This window comes from Oratosquilla oratoria, chromosome 20 (assembly GCF_046742065.1).
Source record: "Oratosquilla oratoria isolate Oo_2021 chromosome 20, ASM4674206v1, whole genome shotgun sequence".
Classification (NCBI taxonomy): domain Eukaryota; kingdom Metazoa; phylum Arthropoda; class Malacostraca; order Stomatopoda; family Squillidae; genus Oratosquilla; species Oratosquilla oratoria.
The window spans coordinates 29,116,405-29,139,105 of NC_134796.1; the positions used below are offsets into that span (position 1 = coordinate 29,116,405).

At 39.5% G+C, this 22,701-nt stretch overlaps 1 protein-coding gene and 1 long non-coding RNA gene across 2 annotated transcripts in view; both read right to left on the reverse strand.

Moving 5' to 3' along the window:
• The window catches only part of LOC143036432 (uncharacterized), a 105,876-nt gene that overhangs the window by 49,794 nt on the left and 33,381 nt on the right, over window positions 1-22,701 (reverse strand). The gene's annotated exons all lie outside the window — the stretch shown is intronic.
• The window catches only part of LOC143036427 (modulator of smoothened protein-like), a 37,728-nt gene continuing 22,934 nt past the window's right edge, over window positions 7,908-22,701 (reverse strand). Inside the window, exons 2-5 of the mRNA XM_076203778.1 lie at window positions 20,803-20,858; window positions 19,513-19,675; window positions 19,286-19,380; window positions 7,908-11,874 (exon numbers count right to left, since the gene is read on the reverse strand). Coding sequence (XP_076059893.1) covers window positions 11,782-11,874; window positions 19,286-19,380; window positions 19,513-19,675; window positions 20,803-20,858 — 407 coding nt within the window. The 3' untranslated portion in view covers window positions 7,908-11,781. The remainder of the gene's footprint in view (window positions 11,875-19,285; window positions 19,381-19,512; window positions 19,676-20,802; window positions 20,859-22,701) is intronic.

Consider the following 22,701-nt stretch of genomic DNA (forward strand, 5'->3'; position numbering starts at 1 on the left):
AAGAGATGTGATTCCCAAGCGCCTCTGTGCGTTGGATATTCCAAGGAAAAATCCAAGGTGGGAAGGTAATGTTTTTTCTGGTTTTCAAAGAAATTCAAGTGAAATTGGAAGAAATCTTGATATAGACTGAGAAAGCAGGTACAGTAGTGCACTAAGAAATCGGGAAGTAAGCGAACAGATGGAAGAAATTATAGACTTGAACTTCAACTACCGCTATGCACAAAGAACTGATTACACTACGAAAAAGCAATGAAGAAACCATAAAAGAATTGAATGACCTAAAAACTGAAATAGATAGTCTAAAGAGAGAAAATGAAAAATTGAAAAATGAGGATAAAAATAAAAATGATGAACAAAAAGGAAGTTAAAGAACAGTTGAAAGTAGTGACCGGTAATGTAGCAGAATCAATCAAAGAAACAGACCTAATTGAAATAAAAAATCAGTGGAAGAAAGAACAGGAAAATCAAGAAATATCTTTTAGAAAAATATTAAAAGAGCAGATGGAAGAAAATACAAAAGATACAATTATAAAAGTAATAAAAGAAAAGGAAAACATGGTGAGAGACACAGTTGACAAAGGAAAGTGCATTGTCATCCATGGTATACAAGAAAAACATGATATGTATAGATACCAAAAAGAAAAGGAGGAGAAGGAACTAGTCAAAGAAATTCTGAAAGAAATACAGGATGAAGATCAAGACCTAGTTAAAGAAATCGATGAAATTCACAGGATAGGCAAATACTCTAAAGATAAACATCATAGACCTTTAAAAATAAAACTAAGAACACAAATGATGGCAGAGGAAGTATTATCAAAAGCGGTCAAACTGGCAAATAGCGAGAAATTTAAAAATATAAGAATACAAAAGGAAATGAATGATGAAGAAAAAGAGAAAGACAAAGCGCTTAGAATTGAAGCAAATGATAGGAATGAAAAGAGAACAGTTGGAAAAAAAAAACGATTTTTTTTTAGAGTGCTGGATTGAGACTAAAAAATGGTATATCAAGAAAATGGAAAACTAAACCAAAAAAGAAAAGAAAACACAAAAATAAAAGTGACATACACAAACATTAACAGTATGATCTCTGGGATAAACGAATTGAACAACTATCTAGAAACAGAAAAACCTGACATCATGGGCATAGTAGAGACAAAACTGAAAGGACTGCTATTAACAAGCAGAGTGGGACATGGTCTATATAACCATTGGGCAAAAAACAGAACTGAAAAGCAAGGTGTCATGATATTGACTAAAAAAAAGGTTAAATGTGACAAAGATTATTGAAGGTCTGGGCAATACAGAAGTAATTATGATTAAAATTGCCAACAAAAAGATGAAAAGCAGAAAATTTGTAGAAGTGTATGTATCACCAAAAACCCATGCATGATCAGATAGTGAACATTCCAGATTATTGGAAGAAACAATATAGGTGCTAAATGAGGTACTGAAAGAAGGTGGAAACATAGTAATGGGCAATTTTAAGGAAAAAGACATAATTTGGGAAGAAATTACATTTAAAGGGGGAGAAGAACTCTGGAGCAACACTACTAGATTGAATATACTCTAACACAATGGGTTAAAGAAAATATAGGAATAATGTACATACATATACATACATATACCAAGGCTTTTTCCCCCTTACTAGGGAGGTAGCTAAAAAGGAAAAGGCATAGAATCATTCCCACCCATTACATCCCTGAAAACACTCCACACCCCTCCACCCCTTCACACCCCTCCACCCCTTCACACCCCTCCCATCTTAGCACCTCCTAGATGACAGGTCATCCCTGCACCCTGTCCACTGCCCTGGGTCAGAAGCCGTGTCGCAAGACACAGCACATCCACAGCAAGGCCACTTCATTAAATCGGCGAACCCCCCCCCCCCCCAAATAATGTGGAACCATCAAAACTAGACCTAATATAAACTTCTGAACCAGACATTGTAAACAGAATGGAGTATAAAACACCAATTGGAAAGAGTGACCATATATTAATAGAGTTTGAATTAAAAGAACAAAATAATATAGACAAATGATAAATATAGAGAAGGAAGAATTATGTACAACAAAACGGACTTTGTAAAGCTAAGGAAATTCTTCCAAAACGCAAATTGGGATAGGTTCTCAAAAGAGGAAACAAACATGGAAGACAAATGGAACATATTTGAAGAAAAAACAAAAAGAGATTTATATAAAATGTTGGTTTAACAAAAGATGTAGTGAGGCTAAAGCCAGGAGAGATAAAGTGTGGAAAAAATGCAAGAAAGATAGAAAAACATCCAAATGGCAAACATAGAAACAAATATGTAAACATATGCAGGAAAGAAAAAAAAGAATACGAAAGGGATATTATAGACAAATGTAAGGATCAACCGAAACTCTTTTACGGGTATGTAAATGACAAACTAAAAGATAAGCATGATATAGTTAAATTGCGTGAAGGAAAGAGGACACAGAGATGGCAGAAGTTATGATCAGACATTTCAGATCTGTCTTTACAATTGAGAGCCCTCAACCCTGGGAGGATGAACAATTGGAAAGTTCACCCATGATGAAGGAAATAAAAATTACAAAAAGGGAAATAAGAGACCAAATAAAAAGCCTAGATGTCACAAAGTCGCATGGACCAAATGAAATTGCAAATTAGATATTGAAAGAGTGTATAGATCAGTGGTTCTTAACCTTTTTTGGCAGCGACCCAAAATTTTGCACAAATCAAGCATCGCGACCCAAGCCTACATAGATATACATTGAAATTTCAAAACACTTCAAATAAATTTTCTACTTTGGAGTTTTTATTTAATCATGGTCTGCTTAGAATCCTAAAACTAGGCATCATGTATTTTAATTATTACAGTATATAATTATAATGTATTTGTAGTGGGAAAATAATTATTTTCTGCAAACCCTTAGCGACCCAATAAAATGGCTTGGTGACCCAAATTTGGGTCGCGACCCAGGGGTTAAGAACCACTGGTATAGATGAACTGACAGATAAAATACACAAGATAATAGACTTCTCATTAAAAGAGAGAAAGGTACCGCAAGATTGGAAAGATGCAAACATAGTACCAATACACAAAGGAGGAAACAGGAGAGATCCTACAAACTTTAGACCGGTGTCCCTCACAAGCACAGTAGCAAAAATATGCAAAAAGATCATCAGGAGCAGATGGACCAAACATTTGGAAGAAAACAAAATAATAAACCCCAAACAATTTGGTTTTAGAAGTGGAAGATTGTGCACCACAAATCTAATCTGCTTTTACTTGAGACTAATTGAAATAATACAAGAAAGAGATGGATGCTGCACCTTCCTGGATTTGCAGAAAACTTTTGACAAGGTACCACATAAAAAAATAATAAGTCAAATTAGAAAAATAGTAGGAATTCAAGGCAAACTGTTGGGATGGATGAAGGACTTCTTAACTAGGAGAAAAATGAGAGTGGTACTTAAGAGACAAAAATTCGAAATGGGAATATGTAAAAAGTGGCATCCCACAAGGCTCTGTTTTGGCTCCCTTAATGTTTGCCATATACATAAATGATATGGACAAAGGTGTAAATTGTTACATGAATCTTTTTGCCGATGATGCTAAATTACCTGTATAAAGTATGGGAATGGAGCCAGAAATATGAGATGAATTTCAGCATCAAGAAATTTAGCCTAATGGAGTTTGGAAAAGGCAAAAATAGAGTTTCGGGAAAATATACGATAGAAAACAAAGTAGTAAAGAAAGTAAACTCAGAGAGGGACCTAGGAGTAATCATCTCAAGTGACTTGACACCCGACAAACATGTAAACAAGTTATTCAGAGGGACCTACAATTTATTAAGATCAATGAAAGTGGCCTTCAACTACATGGATGAGGAGATGGTTAAGAAATTAATTGTTGCATTGATAAGACTGAAATTAGAATATGCTATATCAATGTGGGCACCTAGTACAAAGAAAAACACAAGGAAATTAGAAAGAATCCAAAGAACGGCACCCACACTATCAAATTTGACATATGAACAAAGATTTGAAAAATTACAACATTAGAGCAGAGAAAGGAAAGAGGCGACTTGTTGACCATTTTCAGAATTATGAAAGGGATGGAAGTTCTTGATAGAGATGACCTATTAAAATGGGACAGAAGAGAAACAAGAGGACACACACAGAAATTAAAGAAAGACAGTTAGAGAAGAGACCTGAAAAAGAACAGTTTCCCGCATAGAGTGGTCTGGAACAGGCTGAACAGTGAAACAATAAATGCCAGAACTATACACGAGTTCATAACTAAACTGGACATGGAGAGATACAAAAACGGGTCACAACGAGCATAGCTCCCATCCTGTAAAATACAACTAGGTAAATACAGCACAAACAACAGTCCAGTGATTCATCTCCCCCACACAGCCAATACAGGTCCTTTCCCCTTTATGAGAGAGGTGACGGAGTCTATGCACACCCATCTTAAATCAAACCCATTCAACTATTCAATGAGGGGACTAGAAATCCCTGTCTGTAAGTTTCTCTGGGGATTTTTGTGTTCTGCAATGCAAAGTTGGTGAATGCTATAATTTTGATATATAATTTAGAAATATCTATGGCCAACCCTTCCAGTGATTTTCTCTTCCTGGTCTGTAATGGAGTTGTAAACTTAACTTTGTGCTTCACTTTTCAAACCACACTTAATGACAGTGCTCACCAATCTAAACTTTTGTTCTGTTTGAAACAGCAAGTTGATGTGTGCCTAGTACAATCTCTGAAGTAGTGGTAAATAAGTTAGGCAGTGGAGGACAAGCACAAGTACAGTGTCTAGTTGACTGTTGGGAGGTGAGGTGTGGCATTGTAAAGTGTATCCTGTTTAGGAAAAAGATGCCACATCATTACACTTTTCCTTTAATAAAGTATATAATGCAAATCTCAGGCTTAGCAGTGCAGAAGCTGCAGTAGACACAGTCATCCTTAGCCCTGTTGAATTTATACAATGTCCAAGTTGGACGTAACTAGTACATGCTGTAGAATACCTCCTGAAAAGATATAAACTATTTTCATATTTAGTGAAAGAACAGAGGAGAATGAATGCTAGACAAATGTAACTAGAGCTTTCATGTAATGCATAGACTTAACTACTATAGTTAATCAGTTGTTCTCTCGAGTTGGGAGCTCAAGGGAAACATGAATGTGAGATTTAGTCCAGCTTAATAAAAAACCATAACAGTTGTCTAATTTGATGTGATTTTGAAACTAGGTGGCCTTCACCACTTCATTATAATGTTTCTTTGACATAATAACTTTATTTAGTTGAGAAAACTAGTGTTGAAGCACCCAAATGGTACTCACCAATATGTGATGGCAATTTTACTATTTATTTATTTTTGCCATTTTTATTCAACAAAGGGAAGTATTAAGGGGTTAATAGTAGATTAGAACAATGACATTTTGTTTAAATATAGTGACACTTTGGCACTTGCTTTTTTTTCCAATAATTGAAACTAGTTTTACTTGAATTTTAGATTCATGGTTTTGGTTGGAGTTGAAGAAACCACAGTAATAGTTGTACCAATGGTAGATGTGAATAGATAGATATTTGTAGATAGATATTAGAAATTAGTTAAGTATATATAGGAAGTACTGATAGGTAGCTGGAGATGTTTGTACTTATGTCTCTCCTGTCAGGTTAGGCAAGAATACTGATAGAAGTACAACATAAATAGATAGGAAATTGGTTTTCATAATAGTGGTTGGTGAATTGGTCCTTCTGGAGACCAAAAGAAATAGGTGAGAACTAGTTGGTTTGCCAACTTAGTTTCATATTGCAAAGACATTCTGATGTTGTGAAGAATGTGTATTTTGCAGTCTTGCCATTGTAATGGATCTTGCCTTACCACGTCTTCTTTATTTCCATTAAGTTTCTGTCCATATATGAGAAGTATTATGGTGTAGATGTTTTAAGGGATCTATGCCAAAACTGTTTATTATGTATTCAGCAATTGTTGTATAAGTAATGTATGATGAATACTTTGAGAGAATTTGAATGTATATATTGTTAGGTAACATGGGAATGAGGGAACTGCTCACATTTTCTCATTTATGTGTAATCTTTCACTGTGGTACTTACATGCACATGATTGTTCTGGTGCATCTTTGTTTTATTAATTTATTTCAATGCTGGTGAGTGATCATCATAAACAGTTGGTTAAGGGTTTACTAAACCCTCCATCTTGTGAAAAATGTAATCATATATATATTTTTTTTCAACCAAGATTTGTGGATGAATCATTATTGCATTTTGCTGATACTGAAGTGACTTGTCAGTACTGTACCTGTTTATTCAATGGTTTGTAGTCCACATACTATGTAACACAAGTGAAAAAATAAAGGCCATATCTTGGATTGTAAATTTTATTTGTGCCTGCCACAGAAATGGACTTCTTTAATGACAATAAATAATTTCAGTATTCATAAATATCACAGACAAAACCTAAGGAACTTAAATCTTGTTATACATAGAATAAAGATTTCTGGACATCATTATAAAAACCTAATGGCAATCAGTTAAAAATCAGATACACTCACAAGGAATTTAATTTTTTATAAGAAATTGTACATTGTATTGCAAACCTTTTTCTATATTACATACTTTTCAGACTCTTCCCCTCTGCAACCCAATTTTCTCAACCCATTCAGTTCTAGTTGCCAGATCCTGCATTTCTGCTTCCTTTGATCAGTCATATTTAAAAAAGGCTAATGACCAGCAGATCCTCAAACCAGATCTCTGCTGCTCACTCTTGCCTGTCTAGTTTATTTCTTCCCTTTTCCCTGTTTCACTTATAATTTCTTGACTAAGAGATACCGACAACTCCACCAGATAAGGAGGAGCACTACATTTAAATGTATTGTTACTACTCTCATATTCTTTGCCATACTGTGTGAATATGTTTTAACAATACCATTCCCCATACTGAAGTATACTCTGCATAATTATATGCAGTCTATCAGACATTTCTTTGCCAGTTATCCTTTCTACACAGTTCCCACTATAACTGGAGTAGGTTATGCAGTTGATCTCAAAGACATTGAATCCAAATCCACTCCAATAGTCCCTTCCAATATTATGGGCAAACTTTCTCCCCTTCCTCATCCTTCAAATCTTCTAGTGGAACACTAAAAGCTCTTTCAACCCTCTATACCCACTCCCCACTGATCCATGAAATCCATTTGCAGCTTGTTTGAATTTCCTCCCACTTCAAATTTTTGTCCTTTTGCTTGTTGCCATTTTAGGTTAGTATTCCAGACAACAAATGAGCCTACAAACATCACAGGATGCAGCATCAACTCTATCCAATACTTCCACCTCACGAACTGGCTTGTGGCAAAAATGCTGAAAGGAAAACTTAACAAATCATGGCCCTTTTTCTATTAACATAACTGACACTTTGTAACAGTAATGACATAACTGAGAACAGAATATTTTTATCTTGTCCATGGATTTCTCATATCTAAGACAACTCTCTGCCCTTTGCACTTCTGGTACTCCCCTTACTACATTCAACATTTTACTTGAATGGCCTACCAACTCAAATACTTGGGAAAACCCCCTTTCTACTTTCCTCCTCAAATTATTTTATTGCATCATTTTAGGATAATCAACATCAGTTACCTTACCTTATTTCCACAATTTCCTTCTAAAGACTTTATAAACTATTACCTTCCTCATACCAAGGGGAAAGCCTTTGGTATATAGATAAAATAGAGAGATACCATACACACTTAACAAACACCCCAACACTCCTTCAGTTAAAAATATACTTTAATATTTGCTCATTTGCCATCTGACTGGAGCCCCATTAAGGTCCTTGATATCTGTATGATATCCCCAAGAGAAAACAACCTAATCTTATAATGAGATTTACCAACTGTTTTCAATTCCTTGTTTCAAGACTGATAATCTAACTGTATTGCAACATTTATACATTATTAAAATAAAGAGATTTTAAATACATTACCTACATAAATAAGACCTTGATTCAATGGCACCACAGCTCTCAAATGGGTGCAGTTGTACTTAAAGAGCTGGGTACTGAGGAAACAATCTCGACAACAATTGAATAAAAAGTCATATATACAGATATATATACATTTGCATGTACACACATACACACATACAGTGATTTAGCCCAAGCTCAAACAATACACAAATTCAAATTTACACACAATCGGAAACCAAAGATAAAGATTAAGTTAGGACTACATGAATGTGAGGCTAGGTATGAAAAAACTGGAGGGTAGGAGATGGGATCCAACTAGCATTGCTCCTTTCCTGTATGCTACATTAAGGTGGATGTTTGGAACAAACTGAATGAAACAATAGTGTGTGCAAACACCATACAATAATTTAAGAACAAACTAGATATTGAGAGATACAAAGACAGGTCACTATGAGCATAGCTCTCCTTCCCATATAATAACTAAGTAAATACACACATACACATATTAATGTCATGATGCAAACCATGCAATGATTATGAAGATAGTGAGAAATGAAGATTGTATAATGCTGCAAATGGATCTGCATGAATTATATCAACAGAGTTAAAAGTGGTAAATTAATAGTAAAAGCAAAAGAGGAAAAGGACCTTGGTATCATCATCAAAGATGAGATATCACCTGAAGCACACAAAGAAAACAGGAGAGACCTACAATCTGTTGAAAAATATAAGAGTGGCATTTCATTAAATTGATGAAGACATAAATACCTCAAACCAAAACTATAAAAGAATTCAAGGCAACGTTTGACAAATGGATGAAGAGATAGGACACCAGGAGCAGTGCTCCAACCCCATACACTACAACTAGGTAAACACACTAACATATACACACACACATACGAATATGTAAAAATACGCAGAGATGAAAAGAGGAATTATGAAAAAAAGATAATAGACAAATGTAAGGAAGACCCCAAACTATTTTACAAATATGTAAATGGAAAGCTGAAAAAGAAAAACTGTGCCAAGATAAAAAGGAATATACAGAAGAACTGGAAATGGCTGAAATTATGAACAACCACTTCAGATCAGTATTCACAATAGAAAACTCGCCTAACAGTGTAGATAGAGAGAGAGAATTATCCCCAGCAATGAAAGAAATAAATGTAACACAAAAAGAAATCAGTGATCAAATTAAAACCCTTGATGTCAGAAAATCACATGGCCCACACAGGATTGCAAACTGGATACTGAAGGAATGTATGGAAGAATTAACTGACAAAATATATAATATAATTAAATCCTCACTTAAAGAAGGAAAAGTACCATTGGACTGGAAAAAGGCAAACATTGTACCAATTTATAAGGGAGGTGATAAAGAAGATCCATCCAACTACAGACCGGTCTCACTAACAAGCACAATAGCAAAAATTTGTGAAAGAGTTGTCAAAAACAGATGGGTTAAATACCTGGAAGAAAAATCTATACTGAACCCAAATCAATTTGGATTCACACAAGGGAGATCATGCTCAACAAATCTGATCTGCTTTTACTCAAGATTAGTAGACATAATACAAGAAAGAGATGGATGGGCGGACTGTGCTTTTCTGGACCTGCAAAAGGCATTCGATAAGGTACCTCTTAAGAAATTAATAAATAAGATAGAATCAAAGGGTGGAATCAGACGAAAATTATTGGAATGGATGGAAGACTTCCTGATTGGGAGGAAAATGAGAGTTGTAATTAGAGAAAAATTCTCCAGCTGGGAAGAAGTAAAAAGCAGTGTCCTGCAAGGATTGGTACTGGCCCCGATCATGTTCGCCGTATACATTAATGACATGAATGAAGGCGTGGAGTGCTATATGAATTTTTTTGCAGATGATGCAAAATTACTTAAGAAGGTAAAAACGGAAGAGTGCAACTCATTGCAACAAGATCTGGACATGATATGGAATTGGACTCAAAAGTGGGAAGTGAAATTTGATATAAAGAAATGCAGTATAATGAAATTTGGAAAGAGTAAAAACAGAATATCAAAAGATTACAGAATTGGAGAAGAAAAAATAAAAAAAGCAATCTCTGAAAAAGATTTTGGAGTGATGATTGGAAAGGACATGAAACCTGATAGGCATATAAATAAAATATTTGGAGAAACCTACAATTTATTGAGGTCAATCAAAGTGGCATTTACTTATATGGATGAAGAAATGATAAAGAAAATACTAACTACACTAATAAGACCAAAACTTGAGTATGCAGCATCACTTTGGACACCCAGTACCAAAAAAAATATAAAGAAACTAGAAAGATTACAAAGAGCGACAACCAAACTAGCGCTGACTCTCGCCGAACTAACATATGTGCAAAGACTATCCAAACTGAACCTACCAACTTTGGAACAAAGAAGAGAAAGAGGAGATTTGCTGACTATCTACAGAATAATGAAAGGAATGGAAGTTTTAGTCAGGAATGACCTGTTAGTGTGGGACAATGGTGAAACGAGACAGAAAAAAAAACTGAAAAAAGATAAGTTATCGAAAAAACTTGAAAAGGAACAGTTTCCCACACAGAGCGATTAATACATGGAACAAATTAGACAACAAAACAGTATGTGCAAACACTATACAAGATTTTAAGATAAAACTTGATGCGTTGAGATACAAAGACGGGTCACCATGAGCATAGCTCCCCTCCCGTATATTACAACTAGGTACAACTAGGTAAATACAATCACTGTACAGTTGAGGTTTGATCACTGACCAGGTAGTGACTAAATGATATACAGTAGTGTCTGCCTGCCCAGGGTAGCAGTTTCCCTGTCTCCTATCAAAACTCAACTCCTCTATGGAAATCTATTTCTCTGCAATCACTAACTTAGTACTTCTGATGTGATGAAACCTATGTTGTAAGAGAAATTGTGGATACCCCATGGACTATACCAGACTTCATCTTCAAGCACATGAGTGCAAATCAAAGCTTCCAAACTCAGCACCCTCAGGACCAGTGCTGAGCTGAGTAATAGAAAGTCAGTTTGTCACTTCCACCAGTAAGTGTTTTTTGATGTTTGGGAGCCATAATAGCAATAACAGGGCTATAGAACTGCAGATACATGAAATACCAGTGGACTCCACACCACAGTACTATCACATGGGAAATGATAGTGGCACCTCGAAGTGACCATACCAGGAACTAAGATGCTGTGTTTTGGATGTTCTGCCGGGTTTTAGAAGGCACATAATTATAGTTCAGTTTTAGATACTACCAGGTCTTAGATTGCCGAGTTTGGGAGCTTTGACCTGTACATTGATATTCATACAACAATTGTTTCCTCATAATCTAGACCGATCTATCAATTGGTACTGAACCAAGAGCATGGTTCATTAAATTCCACACTAAAATGCCCACTGTAAGACACCATCTTAGCCTTCCAATGGGAGGAGTTTGTGACGTTAAACCATATCATAAAAAACATTTGTTTTTTCTGTATCAGACTTTCTTTACAAAGGATTACAAAGGCGGAGCATGCCGACAGGAGACCTTTTGGTCCATATCTAGGTCAGATGCGGAAAAAAAATCATAATAATAATAAAACAACAAACAAAAACTATAATAATGTAAATAACAAATAAAATACATAAATAAATGCATGGACCACAAGGTCTCTAGTTGGTATACTTTGCCACTATAATGACCTCCCTTTGGCCCTATGCCAGGCCAGTAAATCAAACCTGCTCAGTACTAAATGATTGGATGACCCTTTTCATGTAGAAAACTGCCCTCCAATATTTAGTACTGCAATTTAAAAATGGGGAAGACAGACTTTCCCAGCAAAAAGTTCAGATACAACTGTAATCCATAGAGCCAGGACGAAAAAGATGTAGGAGTAGCCAACCTGTTGAATCAAAACATACAGGTGAGAAGAATTAATATAGAAAAACTTAAAATTTCATACCATTCTATGACAGCAACCATTTGAATACCATGACACAAGGTTCAAATTATTTTGTAATCAAATGTTACATAAATCATTTTACTCAGTTGAGAGATATACAGGTCAGGTTATGATCCATGTACAGTCTTAGTGTATGAATGCCTCATTCTTTGTGCTGACCATGAAAAGTTTTGCACAAAATGACACCTGACCTAAACACTGTTCTATCCTTTACAATGCCATATAATTTATTCAGCTATTGGGTAGACACAATAACAACCGGGTTGTGTAATATCACCATAGTTGTTCAGTGTGCAATGGATGGGATAGTATGGGAGGTAAATGTGAGGGAGAAGGGTGGGGATTTCAAGATGGTGAGAGTGGAAGGAAGTGGGAGGTGAGACAATAGTTGTTTATGAATGATATTGTGCTTGTGCCTAGATGAAGGAAGGACTGGGGCAGCTAATGATAGAATTTGGGAGGGTATGTGAGAGGAGAAAGCTGAAATCAAATGTGGGTAAGGTGATGAGATATACAAGGAGAGAGGATGGAGGAATTGAAGAGTAAGTTACATGTAGCAGGGATGGAAGCACGTAAATTTCTGGAGGGAGTGAAAAGTGCCATGAGAAGTAGGTATCTAGGGATGAACACAGAGAAGCCTGTATGAAGGGATGGTTTTCCCCACAACACACTACATGGGGCAGAGTTGGAATTTACGTGAAGCAGATAGTGAGAAATGAGGTGGTGAGGATGATAGGAGGGGTGAAAAAAAGCTGGCAGATGGGTTGATAAAAGAACACTGAGATGGTTTGGAGGTAGCCAAGTCAAAGGCATGTACCTACTCCCACCCATTCCACTCCCCTCCACCATCCTTTTCTCCCTCTCATCTTAGCTCATCATTCCTGTATCCTGACCACTGCCTTGGGTCAGAACCAATGCAGCAAGACAGTACATCCACATCAAGGCTGCTTCACTTAATTGGTGACCCTCCTTTCTGACCTAAACAGTGGGCAGGGGGCAGATATGACCCTTCATCCATAAAAGCTAAGACAGAAGGGACACAAGTGGGCAGTAAATGGGTATGGGGTGGGTGAAGGGTGACTGTATGCCTTGACTGGGCCTATCACCCTCATCCCTTGTAAGGGGGAAGAAACTTTTGGTGTATGTATGTATGTATTAGGTAGATACTGGCCTCAAGAAGTTTGCAATTGATTCATCAATATCCCTTCAGGCTGAATGTTCCCCTTAAGATTGATCAAGAACATATTTGATTAAATATGAAAATATTGCAATTGCCTTAAATGTTCCAAAACTTGTAGGGTTATCCTCTGTGGAACCAAACACTGGATATCCCTATAACTGAACACTATAGTCCCTTGAAGCATACATACATATACCAAAGGCTTTTTCCCCCTTACAAGGGAGGTAGCCAAAAAAAAGGCATAAAAGCCATTACCACCCATTCCATCCCTAATACACTCCACTCCCCTCCACCCTCTACCCTCCCTCTTATCTTGGCACCTCCTGGATGACAGGACATCCCTGCATCTTGTCCACTGCCCTGGGTCAAAAGCAGTGTCGCAAGAAGCAGCACATCCACAGCAAGGTCGCTTCATTAAATTGGTGACCCCCCCTCTCTGTCCCCCCATGCAGAAAAGGAGAAGATGGGGAGAAATCCCTTTGGGCTGTGTCAAATTTTTCTCACACATACTACCTCAACCTCCATCCCCCCATCCATTCCACCTCATGCATCACATCATCATCCATATACAACCATTCTCCATTCACCCATCTTCTGTCCTCTCCCTTCCTTCCTCAACAGACATTCCCCTCTTCCCCAATGCCCCTTTCACCCCATCCATCCATCTCATCCTAGGTCGCCCCCTCATGTTCACTCCCTCCACATCTGCCTTCCATACCTCTTTTACTAGTCTTTCTTCACTCATTCTTTCCATGTGTCCAAACCATCCCAATACTCTTTCATCCACCCTCTCTCCCCTACTCCCTTACCACCCCTGTTCTCCTCACCTCCTCATTTCTCACTCTATCCAGCCTATCATACTTCTCAGACACCTCATCTCAAACACATTCAAACTCCTTCTCTCTTCCTCTCTTCTGTTCCATGTTTCTGACCCATACAGTGCTGTTGGCACAATCACTCCTTCATACAATCTCCTCTTAGCATCCATTCCCACATGTTTATTCATTACACTTTTTAAATCACCAAGGCATTTACTCGCTTCTCTCACTCTACTTTCCTGCCACATTCACACCCAAGTATCTAAAACTATCCACTTCCTCCAGTTGCTCTCCCTTAATACTCACTTCCAGTCTGCTGCCACTTTCACCCCTAGTACATCTCATCACCTTACATTTACCCACATTTATCTTTAACTTTCTTCTTTCACACACTTTCCCAAACTCTGTCACTAACTTCCTCAATCCCTCCTCTGATCCTGCTACAAGCGCAGTGTCATCCACAAACAACAGCTGGCTCACCTCCCACTTTTCTAATCCTTGACCCACCACCCTTGCATTTACCTCTCGCACCACTCCATCCATGTATAAGTTGAACAGCCAGGGCGACATAACACATCCCTGACGAAGTCCCACCTTTACCTCGAACCACTCACTCCTAACACATGCTCTACTACTCTTGTAAAAACTCTTGACAGCTCCAAGAAGCTTTCCTTCTATCCCGTACATTTGCAAAACCTCCCCAGTGCCTTCCTGATTACCCTGTCAAAAGCCTTTTCCAGATCCATAAAAGAGAAGGCAGTAAGGGGAAGAAGGGCAGAATATTTTAGGGAATTGCTAAAGGTGAAGGCGGATAGGGAGGGAAAGATAGTTGCAGTGGGAAGTGCTAAAAAAATTACCGTGATGAGTGAGGAAAATGGAGGAGAATTCAGGAAGGATGAAGTGAAGGCAGTTGTTAAGATGATGAGAGCAGGTAAGGCACCTGGTCTGGATGGATGCCATGCAGAATGTCTAAAAAAAGGAGGTACAGTGATGGTGGACTGGCTGGTGAGGTTATTTAATGTTTGCTGGAGAGAGGGTAGAGTACCAGAGGACTGGAGGAGTGCCTGTATAGTTCCACTTTAGAAGGGAAAAGGGGACAAGTGTGAGTGTAGTAGTTTCAGAGGGATTAGCTTGTTAAGTGTAGTTGGGAAGGCTTATGGGAGGATCTTGATTGGGAGGATTAGGAGAGGAACAGAGGGAATAATTGGTGAGGAGTAGTGTGGATTTAGGACAGATAGAGGTTGTGTAGTTCAGATTTTTGTGGTAAGACAGATATGTGAGAAAGCTGTAGGAAAGGGGAAGGATGTTTTTTGGGCTCTTATGGATCTGGAAAAGGCTGACAGGGTAGACAGGAAGGCACTGTGGGAGGTTTAGCAGATATACGGGATAGGAGGAAAGCTTCTAGGAGCTGTCAAGAGTTTTTACGTGAGTAGTAGAGCAAGTGTCAGGATTAGAAATGGAGAGAGTGAGTGGGTCAAGGTAAAGGTGGGACTTTGTCGTGTTATGTTGCCCTGGCTGTTCAACTTGTACATGGATGGGGTGGTGGGAGAGGTAAATGCAAGGGTGGTGGGAGAGGTAAATGCAAGGGTGGTGGGACAGGGATTGGAGATGGTCAAAGAAAATGGAGAAAAGTGGGAGGTGAGCCAGCTGTTGTTTGCGGACGATGCTGCGCTTGTGGCCAGGATCGTAGGAGGGATTGAGGAAGCTGGTGACAGAGTTTGGGAGAGTGTGTGAAAGAAGAAAGCTGATGATAAATGTGGGTAAAAGTAAGGTGATGAGATGTACAAGGGGCAAAAGTGGCAGCAGACTGGAAGTGAGCATTATGGGAGAGCAACTGGATGAAGTAGATAGTTTTAGATACTTGGGTGCAAATGTGGCAGGAAAGGGCGGAGTGAAGGTGGAGGTAGAATGTAGATTGAGGGAAGCAAGTAAATGCCTTGGTGGATTAAAAAGTGTAATGAATAAACATGTGGGAATGGATGCTAAGAGAAGACTGTATGAAGGAGTGATTGTGCCAACAGCACTGTATGGGTCAGAAACATGGAACATAAGAGAGGAAGAGAGAAGGAGTTTGAATGTGTATGAGATGAGGTGTCTGAGAAGTATGATAGGGTTACTAGGCTAGATAGAGTGAGAAATGAATAGGTGAGCAGGAGAACAGGGGTGGAAAGGGAGTTGGGAGATAGGGTTGATGAAAGAGTATTAGGATGGTTTGGACACATGGAAAGAATGAGTGAAGAAAGACAAGTAAAAGAGGTATGGAAGGCAGATGTGGAGGGAGTGAACATGAGGGGACGTCCTAGGATGAGATGGATAGATGGGGTGAAGGGGGCTTTGGGGAAGAGGGGAATGTCTGTTGAGGAAGGATGGGAGAGGACAGAAGACAGGGGTGAATGGAGAATGGTTGTATATGGATGATGTTGTGATGCATGAGGTGGAATGGGTGGGGGAATTGGGGGTGAGGTAGTATGTGTGAGAACAATTTGACGCAGCCTGTAGGGATTTCTCCATGTCTTCTCCTTTTATGCAATGGGGGGACGGAGAGGGGGGGTTGCCGATTTAATGAAGCGGCCTTGCTGTGGATGTGCTGTGCCTTGCAATACTGCCTTGACCCAGGGCAGTGGACAAGGTGCAGGGATGACCCGTCATTCAGAGGTGCTAAGATGGGAGGGAGGGTGGAGGGGAGTGGAGTGTATTTAGGGATGCAATGGATGGGAATGATTTTAGGCCTTTTTCTTTATGGCTACCTCCCTTGTAAGGGTAAAAAAGCCTTGGTATATGTATGTATAAAAGCCTAAAAAACATCCTTACCTTTTCCTATAGCTTTCTCACATATCTGTCTTACCACAAAAATCTGATCTATGCAGCCTCTACCCGTCCTAAATCCACACTGTAACTCACCAGTTACTCCCTCTGTTCCTCTCCTAATCCTCCCAATCAAGATCCTCCCATAAGCCTTCCCAACTATACTTTACAAGCTAATCCCTCTGAAAATACTACACTCACACTTGTCCCCTTTCCCTTTTAAAGTGGAAATATACAGGCACTCCTCCAGTCCTCTGGCACTCTTTCCTCTCTCCAACAAACATTAAATAACCTCACCAGCCAGTCCACCATCACTGTACCTCCTTTTTTTAGACATTCTGCATGGCATCCATCCAGACCAGGTGCCTTACCTGCTCTCATCATCTTAACCTCTTCACTCCAGAGCACATCGAACGTCTGGCAGCATTAGCTGCCCAACGTGCAATGTTGCGTCATAATAATCGCATTATAAGAAATAAAGTCAGTGCTCAAACGTTCGTTCTCTTTCACCCATGAATTTTGATAACCATAGAAAATATGATGAAGCCAGTTTAGAGAGAATGGAGGTTACGTAGGTACGACTACTATAAATATAATCAAGACGCTGACGTTGGCATCATCGCATACCCACTTGCTCCTCATGACGCCTACGTAGGCGTCACCGTATGGAAGTGGTTAACTGCCTTCACTTCATCCTTCCTTATTTCTCCTCCATTTTCCTCACTCATTATGGTCATTTTCTTAGCACTTCCCACTGCAACTATCTTTCCCTCCCTATCCTCCTTCACTTTTAGTAACTCCCTAAAATACTCTGCCATCTTCTCCTTACTGCCTTCTCTTCCATTATCATCTCTCCATCTGCACCTTTTACCTTTTCTTCCCTACTTGATTCACCTCCTCTTCCTCTCTTAATTTCTTTCCAAAACATCTTTTTATTAGTTTAAAAAATTTCTGTCATACTCTTACCCCATTTCACATCTGCTCTCCTCTTTGCTTCCTTTACCTTGTGCTTTACTTCTCTTTTCTTTGTACCTCTCATATGACTACTTCATCCTATTTTGTAACCAATCTGTGAAAGCTCGCTTCTTCTCTTCTACAACCTTCTTTGTTTCCTCATCCTACCATTCAATACCCTTCCTTCTATTTCCTCCCATCTTTCTTGTTCCACACACCATCTTTGCACACTTTGTGACTCCCTCCTTGAACCATCCCCATTCCTCCTCCACTCCTAGCTCTACTCTATCCTTCACTCCCTCCCACTCCTCTCTCAGCATCTTCTTGTACTCCTTCTCCTTTTCCTTCTCATTTAAAGAATTCACTCTACGCACCTCCTTACCTTTTGTCCTTTTCCTCTTTCTCCATCTATCCTCCACTCTCAACTTACCTTCCACCAGAAAATGATCTGATATTCCCCCACTCTCTCCCCTTAGAACATCTACATCCTTAACTCTTCCTATTATACTCATATCTACCACTGCATAGTCCATTAATTCTCTGTCTACCACCCTTCCATCTACCACCTCCCATGTGTACTTATGCTTGACTTTCTTCTGAAACACTGTATTTGCTATCATCAACTCTCTTTCTAGACACATCTCCACCATCAACTCTCCACTATGATTCTTTCCTGGAACTCCACATTTCCCAACCACTCCGTCAATTGGTTCATTTCCTACCCTAGCATTAAGGTCTAACAATGATACTATATTGATGTTCCTTCCTAATCCCTCTATGCACTCATTTCAATCTATCCAAAAAGCCTCCCTTTCTTCTACACTCTTCTCACTACCAGGCCCATTTGCACTTACAAAAACCCACACCTCCTTTCCCAGTTTCACCTTCATCCACATTAGCCTTCAAGAAACCTCCTTCCACTCCACTACACATTTACCTATCTCTTCACTTACTAGTATAGCCACCCCTTCTCTCCCTCACCCTCTCTTCACTCCTGAGAACCTCCCAACTACACTCCCAAACTCACACTTGCCCTTCCTCTCATTCACTGAAAGCCAACACATCCATCTTTCTTCTCACAAGCATACTACCTATCTTTTCCCTTTTACTCTCATCTGTACCAAATCCATGCACATTAAAAGACCCAAACCTTAGGGTGCTGGTTGGAAAACTCCTAGACCCTCTTATGCCTTTACGTTTTTTAGGAATGTCCCCCGTGGGGCTACAGGGAGAAGAATGCCTGGTCCCAATCCTCATCCTGTTTTTCTCGCCTTTTACAATCCAAGTGGGAATACTTGGTGGCAGCATTCTTTTCCCCCACCACAGGGTAAGCAAAACAAGGAAATGAAATTCAGAGAAATAGTACAGGACAGCAACAAGGGGTTGGGGGACAGCATAACAGAGGGACAGTAGCAGTATAATAAAAGTTTCATAATTTCTCTGTGAACAGTCTTCCTCTATCACAGACAAAATGATGTGTGACTCTGGTCTGTAGGGGTGCCCCATATAGACCCTGAAGTATCAACTGCAAGCTACTTTGCCATAACAACATACAGCCAATACCCCAGACAGAAGCAAAATATGAAATATCTACCTGGAAACTGTTGGGGAGCTGGTATGGTTCTCCACCTATCTCTTCTGCATGGAAACCCATTGGAAACACCACAGCAGCAAGACAGAAGAGAAACACTGCAAAAACAAACAGCAGTCAAGACTACAATTTTTTGCACCAGAAAATGATGGACATTATTAATAAAATATAATATGATAACTACAACTAATGCATATTTGGCTTGGGCAACACAGAACATGACTACATACTTGCAGTGAAGCCAACCCATCGAGCATAGGCCATAACATGGATATTCAACTGGCACAGGGAAAGTGTGAGGAGGAAGATAGTGGCCGTTACACAGACACACCCAACAAGCACACAACCCAGTGTCATCAGCCAAGCTCCACCCAGCGTTGGGGAATAACACACCTGTAAATAGAGAGAAATTCACATAATTTATAAAAAAAAAAAAAAAAAAGTGTATGCAAATTACAAAATTCACAGGTGGGAGTCTAGGCTTTCCTCTTCCTCAAAGGAGAAGCTTGCTGCTGCCTCACTACTTCCAAGTGGCATCCCTTGGTATCAACTCCCAACAGAAAAGTCAATGCTATGAAGGAGGCAATCTATAGAAAACCCTAGTCACAGCCCACACATGGGCTGTGCAGACCCAGTGACTCTGTACTGGGATGAGGCAGTAGTAGGGTACGCGTACCAATGGAGACGCACTTGCCCTATGCAGACGCATTTGACACAAAATAAACTTCTACCTGCCAATGGTGAATAGATGAGAGCATAATTATAGGCTCAAAAAATCACTTAACTATCCCCTGCATACAATGGGAAGCAGTTTCTGATGCACAAGTATACATAAAGCCATGCACAAGCCACCTGCAAAAAATGGAATAAAAATGTGTTAAGGAACAGTAAAAAGAAGAAAAAAAAAAAAAAATCTTAGGTTTTCGTAAAGATTCTTTCAAAAACAGTACTTTTTTTTTATTTCATCCCCTGCAGTCACGTACCTATTTGGATTAGGAAGGTAAGACTATGTCACATTATGAGGGGATAGTTAAGTGATTTTTTGAGCCTATAATTATGCTCCTATCTATTCACCATCGGCAGGTAGAAGTTTTTTTTGTGTCAAATGCGTCTGCATAGGGCAAGTGCGTCTCCAATGGTATGCGTACCATACACCTCAGCAGCTACCTGCACATCTAAGCAACCCTTTTCAGAATCCATTTTGCTCACCCAATATGGGGAAAAGGCTAGAAAATATTCCCTAATCATAGCCTGCCCTTTCTCCAACTGGCTGGGGAACAACCTCCAGCAAGGTCACCTATTCTGCAAATACAATGATAGAACAATTAACCAGCTGGTGAGAAGGGGGAGCAGATCCATCAAAGTTCACTTGGTCCTTGTTGCCAGCTTGCCTCATCCTATACTACAACCACTATCCACACACCCTTACTTACACATGCATAAAATGTATACATCTGAAGCCCATTCCTTGTACACTAACCAAACACAAGTTAAAAAGCTCAAAATAAATAAAGATTTACCTGTGATCTGTTGTATAATGTTTCACAGGTCCACAATAACCCCAAACGTGCATCTCCTGCAATACACAAAAGCCAATATATTTCAAATGCGACAACAGTTACTAGTTCATAGAAATACTTGACATAAAAGTTTCAATGCACAAGTTATGTTTAGTTTTCTTGAACATTAGCCACTTTCTGCATATTTTGTTCCTAACATATGTTGAATACACAGTGAAATATACTTAAGAAATGAAAGGTGCCAAGCAAGGCCAGTGCTACTACAAACCAAACTGTTTGGGGTGCTAAAATCTGATGGTACTACACAAATTCTGGAGAATTTGGACAATATTTCATACATACATATATATACCAAAGGTTTTTTCCCCCCTATAAGGGAGGTAGCCAAAAAACAAAGGCATAAAAACCACTCCCACCCATTCCATCCCTATCACACTCCACTCCCCTCCACCCTCTTATCTTGGCACCTCCTGAATGACAGGTCATCCCTGCCTCTTGTCCACTGCCCTGGGTCAGAAGCAGTGTCACAAGACACGGCACATCCACAGCAAAGCCGCTTCATTAAATCGGTGACCCCCCCCCCTGTCCCCTCATGCAGAAAAGGAGAAGATGGGGAGAAATCCCTTTGGGTTGCATGAAAATTTTCTCACACATACTCACTCAACCCCCATCCCCCACCCATTCCACCTCATGCATTACAACATCATCCATATACAACCATTCTCCATTCACCCCTGTCTTCTGTCCTCTCCCATCCTTCCTCAACAGACATTCCCCTCTTCCCCAAAGCCCCTTTTACCCCATCTATCCATCTCATCCTAGGTCGCCCCCTCATGTTCACTCCCCCCACATCTGCCTTCCCACACCTCTTTTACTAGTCTTTCTTCACTCATTCTTTCCATGTGTCCAAACCATCCTAATACTCTTTCATCAACCCTATCTCCCAATGCCCTTTCCACCTCCATTCTCCTCCTCAACTCCTCATTTCTCACTCTATCCAACCTAGTAACCCCTATCATACTTCCCAGACACCTCATCTCAAACACATTCAAACTCCTTTTCCCTTCCTCTCTTATGTTCCATGTTTCTGGCACAATCACTCCTTCATACAATCTCCTCTTAGCATCCATTCCCACATGTCTATTTCTCATTACACTTTTTTGCCTCTTCACTCCGGGGCACATCGCACGTCTGGCAGCATTAGCTGCCCGACATGCGATGTTGCATCATAATAATCGCATTATAAAAAATAAAGTTAGTGCTCAATCGTTCCTTCTCTTTCACCCATGAATTTTGATAACCATAGAAAATATGATGAAGCCAGTTTAGAGATAATGGAGGTTACATAGGTACGACTACAATAAATATAATCAAGACGCCGACGTCGGCATCATCGCGTACCCACTTGCTCCTCATGACGCCTACGTAGGCGTCACCGTATGGAAGTGGTTAATCCCCCCATGGCATTTACTCACTTCTCTCAATCTATATTCTATCTCCACCTCCACTCCTCCCTTTCCTGCCACATTCACACCCAAATATCTAAAACTATCCACTTCCTCCAGTCTCTCTCCCTTAATACGCACTTCCAGTCTGCTGCCACTTTCACCCCTTGTACATCTCATCACCTTACTTTTACCCACATTTATCTTCAACTTCCTTCTTTCACACACTCTCCCAAACTCTGTCACTAACTTCCTCAATCCCTCCTCTGATCCTGTTACAAGCGCAGTGTCATCCACAAACAACAGCTGGCTTATCTCCCACTTTTCTCCATTTTCTTTAAACATCTCCAATCCCTGACCCACCACCCTTACATTTACCTCTTGCGTCACCCCATCCATGTATAAGTTGAACAGCCAGGGCGACATAACACATCCCTGACGAAGTCCCACCTTT